General features: G+C 41.4%; 2 protein-coding genes across 2 annotated transcripts; one reads left to right on the top strand and one right to left on the bottom strand.

Moving 5' to 3' along the window:
* The first annotated feature begins 6,748 nt into the window (after nucleotides 1-6,748).
* On the top strand, nucleotides 6,749-7,533 carry LOC105762267 (protein MAINTENANCE OF MERISTEMS-like). The gene is made up of 2 exons (XM_012580146.1): nucleotides 6,749-6,805; nucleotides 6,919-7,533. The coding sequence occupies exons 1-2, from the start codon at nucleotides 6,749-6,751 to the stop codon at nucleotides 7,531-7,533; spliced, it is 672 nt and encodes a 223-aa protein (XP_012435600.1).
* Nucleotides 7,534-8,948: 1,415 nt separating this feature from the next.
* On the bottom strand, nucleotides 8,949-9,473 carry LOC105762266 (uncharacterized). Its single transcript, XM_012580145.1, has one exon. It carries the CDS (start codon nucleotides 9,471-9,473, stop codon nucleotides 8,949-8,951), a length of 525 nt encoding a protein of 174 aa, XP_012435599.1.
* Nucleotides 9,474-11,388: the final 1,915 nt, after the last annotated feature.

Raw genomic sequence — 11,388 nt, 5'->3', positions numbered from 1 at the left:
GAAGATAAAATTATCAGTGCTTATATTGTTGATCAACCGATCCAATTGGTTGACAGAAATATTACTAGCCACGTAGGCTTCATTTAACGCCTTCATCAGCACATTTCGATGCACCTCTGAATTCCTGAGCAATGCCAACACCGATATACGAGCTGGCTGTTTATGCAGCTGCTCTACAACACTATACTCACTGTGTTTTAAAAATTTCAAGAATTCAGCGGCTTCTTTTTCTTTTATTGGCTCATTAATCAATGGCCTTAATTCAGCCTTATTCTCTTCCTTTTGCTCTGCTACAATGACTTTTCCCTCTACTGATTCTGCCTGAGAATTTATCCCACTACCATGCTTCACAGTATTCACACGAATACATGTCTTTTGGTTTTCTTTCGCAACACTAATTGAAACTTCCTTCCCCGAAATTGTTATCTCGCATTCATAATTCCAGGGGACCTTCTTGCTATCCTTATACAAAAACTTCGTCGGCTTTTGAATAACAATCTTCGGTGTCACCTGTGCCTTGACTTCAGTAACCCTAGGGTGCGAGATGATAATCCTCGGAATCCTCGCCTCTGACTCCGATACGCATATACTTTCTTTTCTTTCTTCCTCTTCAAAAAACTCCATTTCTCCAACATCCATCATGCTCTGGACCAGAGCTCTGAACTTCTCACATACCTGAATTTCATGTCCCACCTCATGATGGAACTCACAATAATTTTGGGTCTCGTCACTCTCCACCACATCCGAAACAATCAACCCTCTTCTTACCATTTCCTTCCAAACCCTTCTCAAAGGGATCTTTACCTCAGCAATATTCTCCTTAACCTTCTTCCCCATACCTTAACCTACCATGTTTACCCCTGCATCAGTATGTTTGGGTAATGGATTTTCTGTACCTGATGAATCATCTATCCTGACAATGCCCATCTGAATCAACTTCTCAACAAGCTTTTTAAAAGCAGTATAATCCTCTATAGAGTGCCCCATAACTCTTGCATGGTAATCGCATTGTACATTTGCGTCATACCATTTAGGATATGGAGGCTGTAAGGGGGTCAAATAAAATGGAGCAACAACGTGCGCGTTAAATAAATTCTGATACAACTCTTTGTACGACATAAGAATTGGTGTAAACTGAGGCCTCTCATTACTTGGCCTTGTACCAGATTCCTGCTTTGATGAAACCTATTGACCAGACACTACCTTTCTGGGCTGATTCACCGTAATCGATTTGCTATGTGTATTCACGTTGTTTATCTTACCTTTTTTTCTTTAAATTTTGTCTTCTGTTGTTATCTCTAACATCAATCTTCTCGCTCTTTACAGCACTTTCAATCATCTCACCACTCATGACTATATCAGTAAAATTTTTCGTGGCACTGCCTAGCATGTGTGTAATGAAAGGGGCCTTTAGCGTATTTACAAAAAGCATCGTCATTTCTCTCTCAAGAAGCGGTGGCTGGACCTGCACTGCCACCTCTCTCCACCTCTGAGCATATTGTCTAAAACCTTCATTCGACTTTTTCTCCATGTTCTGTAAAGTGATCCTATCAGGAACTATTTCCGCCACATGCCCATACTGCTTCATAAAAGCCTGTGCTAAATCCCTCCAAGAGCTAATCTTAGCACCGCTTAATTGATTATATCATTTTGACGCAGCCCCCGTGAGGCTATCCTGAAAACAATGTATCAATAACTGGTCGTTATTGACATACCCAATCATTCGCCTACAAAACATAGTAATGTGGGCTTCAGGGCAGGTGGTCCCATTATACTTCTCGAAATCCGGCATTTTAAACTTGTACGGAAGCACTAAATCCGGTACCAAACTTAAATCCTTAGCATCCATCCCATGACATCCTTCAGTAGTCTCTATCGCTTTGAATTTCTCCTCAATCCACCTCCATCTTTCTTCCAATTGCTTTGGTAATTCCTCTTTTATTTTCTCTTTTTCAACTGCCTCATCGAAATCAGGAACAATAGGATTGGCAGTATTATTCTCAGGACTGGAGCCTGATCCGACCTGAAAATTCATCGACCTTGAAGCATCGGCTTGAACTTGCTGAGGCCTAATCGTAACAGAAGATTTACGCGGGTACACTTTCGCTTGGTGCTGCACAGGTAAAGGAGTGAAGCCTGGAGGATACTGGAGTCCATCATCGTTTTCCTCTTCAATATTTGTTACAGGGTTCTTTCCGTTATCTTTCCCTTCGGTCAACAATCGCGTTAACTTTGTCATCATACTTCCTTGTGATTCCTCCATTTTATCCATCAGACTTTGTTGAATCTTCTATAGTTGTTCCTTCATTTGCCGCTGAAGCTGATCTTGCATTTCTTTTTGGAACCCTTCGAGCTTTTCCAACCTTTGGTCCATATTTTTTTATCTCGCTCGTGTACCGTAACGATGCTGAATTGGCTGGTTAGATTCCAGGTTAACTTAGGAATGATTCTGATTAATCAGAACCGTTTGATAATTTGCTAATGCATGCAATGCGATGTATGAAAATGCAATGCAGAAAAGGCGTTAATTCTAATTTCAATCACTTTCAGAAAACTTTATTAGAAAATAAATCTCTTTACATAGAATGGGCTACAAATATGACTTTGCCCTAATACTTAAGACCTTGATCTTTTTAATCAATGATGCTAACTCTTGTCCTCGATCTGACTCTAGCTCGAACTTTACGCTCAACGTGTCAGCTTGTACAGCTAAAGTTTGCAAGTGATCTGCCACTTCACGAATCTGCACCACATCTTCTCCCATAATGCGATCCCTATTTTCTGACTTGATCCTGGAAATAATGAAGTTACTCATTCTGACGACCTTCCTTTACCTCTAGCTGCTCAATTCGAACCTCACAACTCTGCAATATTGCTTCTAACTCTTCTATTTTACCCTTCATCTCTTCGATCTTGCTCAGACTTGCCTTCAGCTATAATACTGAATTTCGACTTCTATGTTGACGAAGAGACCCTTCTAACTCAGCTACTCTGTCTTTTAGTTCTTCCTTTTCCTTTTGGCTCTCTGACAAGCTCCCTTCTAATGCTTCATTTCGTGCTTGTACCTCTCGAAATTTCCTTTCCCACCGATCTGACCTGTTTCTTTCCTCTCGAATTTCTTCACGCCACTGCTCTGAAGTCTTTCCAAGCCCGGTAGTTCTCATGGACACACGCAGCTTCTTGTAATCCGTCTTCAAGCTATCTAGCTCTTCTTCAGCCTTATTCTTTCCCTTTCTCAGTTTATCAGCCTCGAGTTTCTGAACATCCACATCCAGTCTCAAATTTACTTTCTCTTCCTCTATTTACTCTATTTTCTTCTCTAATTCAGCATTCCTCCTTTCAAAGTCCTGTTTTATGATCTCCAGTTCAGTGGGGACAACACGCAAATGCTCCTTTATCGACTGACTATTTTTCAGAGTCGGCCCAAGAATATTATCGTTGATCCTCTTAACCCACAATTCGTTGTACTCGAGAGTTGTCATTGAACCCACAGCTAACCTCTTCATTCGGCGAGTTTGGTTCCACGCATTGGCCATATCACGAGCTTTCTTTTTGTAACCATCATCTTTATACGAGAATTCACACTCGGCCAGTCCATGAGTTGCAGGCACAAACTGTCTTGACCTGTATTGCCTTAACACTAACAATGGGGCATAACCAACAGCTCCCCAAATTCCAAGCAAAGGAACCCAGTCGAAGTCCCCACACCGATATAAGACCTCATCTGGAAGTAACCATGGAGCTCTCCACTCAATATCCTCCTCTTGTAAATTCTGAAAAATTGCCATCCATTTCTCCTCCGAGATGTCATCTCTCCTAGGAGTAGCCACTACCTCTTTCAACGGTGAATAGCTTTCAGAGAAGACCCGATATGAAACATTATCCTCCTTCCAGAAGTGACTGTGGAACCAAGCAAGTAGAAGCTGTGCACATCCAATAAACCTACCCTCTCCCGCTCTTCGGCATGCATTGAGCGACCTGAAGGTTTCTGCCAAAATTACCGGGACTGGCGAAACTCTCTTATCAAGTCGATCGAATAAGTCAGTAACCGCCTCATCAACATGCCCCAATGTCTTAGGAAACACAATCAAACCATAAATACTTAAAGTAAAGACGTCTACCTTCTTCCTCGTGTCTAGGTGCACTAAAATGAGGTCCTTCAAAGTTTTCCAAGGAATGCATCTGCTATCCCCCTTTTGCTTAATCCGAGCTGTAACCCATTGCTCGTTCATCCCCGTTATATTCATCAGCTTCCTCAAGAAGGTTGGCACATTTACCGCTTTCGAATAGATTCTGTCTACTTGAATCCTCGAACACCGAAGTAATGCCACGTACTCCTCCCTTGTAGGCACAAAATCAACCTTTCTAAACGTGAAGCAACTGTAGGCCGGGTTCCAAAACTGGGAAAGAGCTCGAAAAAGACGCTTGTCTAACTTCATATCAAGTAAATAAGGTAAATCCCCATAATTTGAATAGAATAACTGCCGAACCTCATTATTCCACTGATCCCAAATCTCCTTCAACTCCTATAAGCTATTTTGAGCTACGCTGACACGGGTGAAGTCCCATAATTCTGATACGTACCCCTCGGCCAAACTATCACCTTTTTCGCGATGTGTCATCTCAGCCCAAGTTCGGACAGCCGCATTGTCATCAACTCTATCAAGAAACCCATTTCCCATGGTAAGCTTTTTGTTTAGCAACCGAATATGAACCAACGCCTTTATAATGGAATGCCATGTAATTGTAATGCCATGCAATCAGTGTAAAACACAAAAAGTCCTAATTAGGTGTCTACTAAGGTTCAAAGTAATTCTACCTAGGGTAGGTTCCTAAGGTTCACTATATGAGGTTTTAGCTTCTAGAGCAAGGGTACCCGAACCAGCAGATTCCTTGATCCTCACCCATTATAGGCTCATATAGACCGAGTTCAGTTCAGGGGGACACATTTCCCTATGGCTACACGGAGATGAAAATCTCACGAAGATATAGGTACAGATGTATCCCGAAAGCGATCCACTACCCTACACGGAGGTGAAGACCTCACGAAGGACTAGCTTCTCACTCCCACTTAAAGGGGTAAAATTGACCATGAAATGCAAAATGCAAATAAGCTAACAGCCTTAAGCTAATCAAGTATTAATATTTGGATTAAAAATATGAAAAATTATATGAAAATTATAAAATATAAGTATATGTATGTATATATATGTATACAAAACTAGGAAAAATAAAGTAATAATAAAATATATAAGACACATATATATATACATTGTAAAACCATTTAAAATATGTACATATATATATATAATAAGATACATATGCGTATATATATGTATTAAAATAATAATAATTAATATAATAATAATAGTAATATATAATATAATAACAAAGATAATAAAGACTTAGTAACAATAATAATATTAACAAACTAATATTTAATCTAATTTGTAAAAGCAAATACAATGGACTAAATTAGAATCAAAATAAAATTAACAACACAAAATCAAATTAAAATAGAGGATGAATTTGCAAAATGCGTGCAACATGAAGGGTCAAAAGGAAATTATCCCGCTCTCCCAAAGTTTGCACAGAAGAATGGATTAAAATCAAACAAATTTAATGTTTTAGGAAAAATTTAAAAATAGCAAAAACAGTGGTTTTAAAATGATGAAAACATGAGAGGATTAAAATCATAAATAACCCATAAATAAAACCCCATTTCAATTGCAGCCAATAAAACCCATTTGAAACCCTAGAAAATAAACTCTCCTCTGCCATTTTCAATCACGCCGTTGCTCCCCTTCTCTCAGTCATTCAAGCCCCATTCCGACCATCAACGGCGATGTGAGGGCACTCCAACGGCACCCCAACGGTAAGTCCTCTTTCCCTTTTCTATTTCGTTTTTGTTTTATAACAGAAAATAAAAAAAGAAAAAGAACAATAATCCCACAGATTTAAAAAAAAACGAGATACCTTCAAAAATATTTTTTTTTCTGTTTCCTTCTCTTTTGTATTTTCTTTGATGTTTTTCAATACCGAATTTTTTCTAACCCCAAAATCGGTTTACAATCGGACTCTTATACCCAAAACTAATAACCATTAATTAACTCCTATCCCTTACCTGTTGTGATGTGATTCGTGGTTTATTTGCAGGTGGAACGAACGTGGAAACGGGCCTTGTGGAAACTGCCGAACGTGTGAGCAAAGACGTGGCTCGATGAACGGTTTGCTGAACATGTGTAGTTGCGGGGCCGAAACCATCAGCCTTTTAGGGTTTCTGTGACCTTGAAAAATTTGGGTTGTATAGTGTTATTGGTTTGGGCTTTATTGGGCCTCATGTATTTGGTTTGTATTCAGCCAAATGTGGGCTGTAAACAATTTTGGGCCCCGGGCAATAATTGAGTATTACAACCAAAATGTTATAAGTTTTTTTATTTACCAAAATATATGTTTTTTTTATTTACCAAAATATATCAAAAAAACGTGCAAAAAAAAGGGTGATGGTTATTTTTTACAGAAAATTAATACGAGCAAAGGGCAGGGGTAAGGGTTATTTTTTACAGAAAATTAATTTAAATAACACACTAGATTAATAAATTTCAAACATTATGCACTGGAATAATGTAAAATTATAAATTTAAAAATTATGATATTTTTAAAGGAATAAAATGCGAAGAAAAAAATACGAATAAATGGCCGAAGTAAGAATTTTTTTCTAACTTTTTTTCAACTTGCAGGAATCGCAATGGCTGGATTGATTCAAAGCAATATTAGACACATATCTGATGCGACTAATAACGCGGTATGATTTATTATTTGTTAATCAGGAGTTCTATTTATTTTAAAAGGATATACGCAGTATATACAAAGAAATTATGTTATCGTAATATTTTTTCTGTAATTTAACACTATCAGGACTCGTTCCGAGTATTAAAGGGCCGCATGAGTGTTTTAAAGAAAGCTCCGGATGATCGATTGCTGCCGAACCTGGAGCTAGCCGGATTTGGGTCAGTAGCATTAATCCGGTCGTCCGACTTGCGCTTTGATTTATTATTTGCGCTAGTGGAGCGGTGGCGTCCGGAGACCCATACTTTCCATTTTCCGTGCGGGGAGTGCACAGTGACCTTGGAGGATGTTGCAGTGCAGCTGGGGCTCCCAACTGACGGGAGTCTTGTAACGGGAGTATCGTTATTCACCGATCCGACTGCAGTTTGCTATCAACTCCTAGGAGAGTCGCCAGAAGACGGCGACAAATATTTCTCCGGCCTCAAATTTACATGGCTAAAAGCCAAAATTAGACAATTATCAGTGACCACCACTAAATGTGAGTTAATGTGCGTTGCCCGAGAGTACATCATGCATATGATAGGGGCAGTACTCATGACTGATGCAAACGGTGACTGTGTGCATTTGTCGTACCTGCCCCTGCTAGCTGATTTCTCCACTGCTAGGCGGTATAGCTGGGGTTTCGCCGTTCTAGCTAGCAACGCTCTACCGGGAGCTTTGTCGGGAGACAGAGCCGCAGGTTAAAGACATCGACAGATGCCTCATACTGCTGCAGTCGTGGACGCTTTATCGGATGCCGTTTTTGGCACGTGTTAGTCACCAACCCTATCTGTATCCACTGCCTCTCAGGTGATAAGACGCTAAATTGTCATTATTTGTAGTTATAATATATTAAGTAATGTTACCAACCCTAAACCCTATACTATTTTTTGTAGGTGGACGACCCGTCCTGGCATCGAAAAGTCGTCTGATGTCCCGATATACCGCATGAGGATTGAACAGCATGCTCGGAAAGGGGTAAACTGCTATTCTAATATTCATGACATCTATTCTATTTCTATATCTTAATCACATGTTATCGGTCTAACTCGTTACAATGTTATTACTCATGCAGTTTATATAGATGCCATACCGGAGGAGGGAAATTACAAATGTCGTACCCTCATCCGCACTCGTTGATTCCCACATATGGTGCATTAACACACAAATTATTAATTTCAACATCGTTGAGTGGTATCACGGCGATCGCGTGCTTCGGCAGTTTGGGTGCATCTAACCTATCCTAGATCCGTCGGCCCAGTTAGAGGATGATCGCGGCTTGACAAAGAGAGGAAGAGTTCAATTAGACTGGGGAATCAAGCACCGGAAATACGTCGTATTGTGGAACGATCGATTTCACCGAATTCCTCAAATGGTTATGGCTACGGACCTGCAACCATCATTGAAGTATACACAATGGTACCATAGTTGCGGGAAGCCATATTTACTTGGAGGGCAATCGACTATAATCCCCCCGTACGTACAGCAAGTTGGGGCATCGGACGACCCGAGCCCGATGGATCCAGATCCGACAGCATATTGTTCTCCGCAACTGACAGAGCCGGAGCAGGACCCCCAGCCAGATCCCGGACATTCACAGTTAAATGTGGATTCACATGGCTATCGTCCGGATTTGGTGGGCGATGAATATTATCCGAGCTTCGCAGAGGGCGAATACGCCTACGAGTTTGAACTGTTTGGATCCTCCCGGCCGCAGTACGGTATGCCCGGCCCGTCCGACACGTATCCGCAACATTATGGTTCAAGTTCGTCGGCGGCGAACGAGGTACAAGACCTTTCCTTTATGTTTTCCACGCCCCCACCTGCGGACGATGAGGATGTTGGTCGTCGCATAGACTGTGAGCGTCGACCTCCGTAGAGGTATACCATCGATTTTAGGGGTTTGATGCACTTTCTGTATAAAAAGCCATATTTGTATTTTAATTGACCTTACTTCAGAATTTTTTGTATAAATATCCATTATTTTTTTTCATTATATTAAAGCTCAATCGAATTATGAATGCCTTTATTTTCGATATAATCTTAATAATTTCAAGTGCGCACATGGTACAAAGCCGAATAAAATTACTGTTTATAACAAAATACAAAGTGAATCAATTTCACCCCGATCCGGACGACTGACCAACATGAAAGTTTCGGTTAGGACATTTATTCCGGCTATGACCACTTAACCGGCATATTCCACAACGCTTTCCATCAAAATTTTCCCTAATGTCCATCTCATTACGGATTCTGCTTGACTGCGGACGACCCATTGGATTCCTCCTTAGCCCTCTGTCTGGGATCAGCTCGAAAGTCATCGGCGGCACCTCCCACGTAGATAGGTTCGGCAGGACGGGGAACTCATTCTCCCAGACACGCAATGTGCGCTCCAGCGTGTACACATCATCGACATATTGTTCAACATCAAGGTTGACTTTAGCACACGCCGCCACGACATGCGCACAGGGATAATGAATTGTTTCAAACTTCCTACACTCGCACCGTCTGTTACGGAGATCAACTCCGTAGGACCTAGGTCGACGACCGATGTTCTCAGTAACTCGAAACGTTTGCAGTCGTCGTGAATATATTTCCACGTTCATTGACCTCGCCAACCGACGGCTTACGACCATTGCATCCATTATATGTTCGACAAACTCATGTCCCGCCTGAATCTAGCCGACTTGCTGCTGACCCATTCTTGGCATCAAAGTAGCCAGCCTGTAGAAAGTAGCAGAAAATACCGATGCAATCGAAAGATGACGTGTTTTCAACAAGACAGCGTTGATCCCCTCGACTAAGTTTGTGGTCATGTGGCCGTAACGAAAGCCCTCGTCAAAACTTTGAGCCCACTGCCACGACTCCATTGTGCGCAACCATTCTCGAAAAGATGTGTTTGCCTGCCCCTCCATGTCACTCTCAAGTCGAATCATTCTTTACCGGAAAATATGTGGCTCTAACTCGTACGCTGCATACGTATTAACGAAAAATAAGTTCTAGTAAGTTGATAACATCAAACATTACAACTTATAGTGAAAAGATAAGGTTATCATTTACCCATTGCCACGACTTGTCACTTCCAGTCTGCATTCTTATAATCTTTATGGAAGTTAGACACAATGTGACGAATGCAGTAAACGGATCTCCACGGCACATCGGAACGCCTAATAGCTGCAATTAAACCCTTTCCTCTATCAGAGATGATGCAAATGTTATCGTTCTTAATAACATACCTCCGCAGATTTGTGAGGAAGAATTCCCAAGACTCCATGTTCTCTTTGTCTACGATAGCAAATGCTATCGGGAGCACGTTTCTGTTACCGTCTTGAGCAACTGCAAGAAGTATGATCTGTGTATATTTTCCATACAGCCATGTCCCATCCACTTGCACAAGTGGCTTTCAGTGGGGAAATGCCTACACACATGGATCGAACGTCCAGAACATCCGATGGAAAATCCTTTTTGCCGGCTGTAACTGGTCATCCGGGCCGTAATATGGACTTGTCTGCAACTTAATCATAGTCCCTGGTACGTGCTCCCGCATAGCAGCTATCCAACCTTGAAGCTCGTTATACGACGAATCGTAATCCCCATACAGTTGCTCCATCGCCATCTATTTAGCTATCCATGCCTTCCAATATGAGACTCGATACTGGAATCGTGCTTGCATTTCCACAATGAGTACCGAAACTTTAATGGTCGGCATGTCCTTCACCATTGGCATGATACACGCACAAATAGTTTTCGAATCAAGTTTTCTATGATCTTCTATCATACGTGTTGATGTGCATGTATGAGGACCAACAAATTTTCGTATCTCCCACAGTTGAGAACTTCTAATGAATGCAGCTCGTACCCGCCAATTGCAGCCTTCCGCTGCCTTCCAACACTCCCCAACATATATTTTCGGAGTAGACACAGATACTTTATAATCCACCGATATCTTCATGTTGTATTGTTTAATGGCATATACGCACTCTTCTTTACAGCTGAATCTCTGGCCTATAAATATCTCATCATCATCAGATGTTACGGGCAGCCCGTGAGAATGAACTATTTCGTGGTACCGAAACTCACCTACATCTGTTGCGTCGTGGTCTATGAGCGACATGTGTGGCCCAGGATTATTGTGTATCACAATACGCCGCATCTGCTCCTCGACCAAAGAAGCGTTAATGCCTTCATCGTTGTTGACATATTCATCGTCAATATCATCAGGTACATCGTCAACATCGGGATCACCGTCACTATCGACCTCTTCATCCCAATGATCACCACCACCTTCTTCTTCGCCAGCATCTTCTTCTTCACCACCAACCATGTCAACATCGGGTGTAATATTCAGGTCGATACCGATCCCACCCATAGTTGATTCACTATCAACGTATGATATTAGAGCCACCATCCACGGTTCTTCAGCCCCGTCTTCTTCATTAGATGCATTAACATCTTCATTTTGCTCCATACCGACTAACTCAGCAAATAAGTGAATCGGTGCATTCTTCTCACTCCCATTCCCACAGTAGAGATCGACCATTGTCTCCACGTCTTCGTCGT

Source organism: Gossypium raimondii, chromosome 12 (assembly GCF_025698545.1).
Source record: "Gossypium raimondii isolate GPD5lz chromosome 12, ASM2569854v1, whole genome shotgun sequence".
NCBI lineage: Eukaryota > Viridiplantae > Streptophyta > Magnoliopsida > Malvales > Malvaceae > Gossypium > Gossypium raimondii.
This window is presented reverse-complemented; position numbering and strand designations above follow the sequence as displayed.

Bases quoted from the DNA above. Each gene is read 5' to 3' on its own strand.
- LOC105762267 (XM_012580146.1), top strand. From the start codon at position 6,749: ATGGCTGGATTGATTCAAAGCAATATTAGACACATATCTGATGCGACT. The intron at 6,806-6,918 runs GTATGATTTATT...TAACACTATCAG, and splicing joins CTGATGCGACTAATAACGCG to GACTCGTTCCGAGTATTAAA.
- LOC105762266 (XM_012580145.1), bottom strand. From the start codon at position 9,473: ATGGATGCAATGGTCGTAAGCCGTCGGTTGGCGAGGTCAATGAACGTG.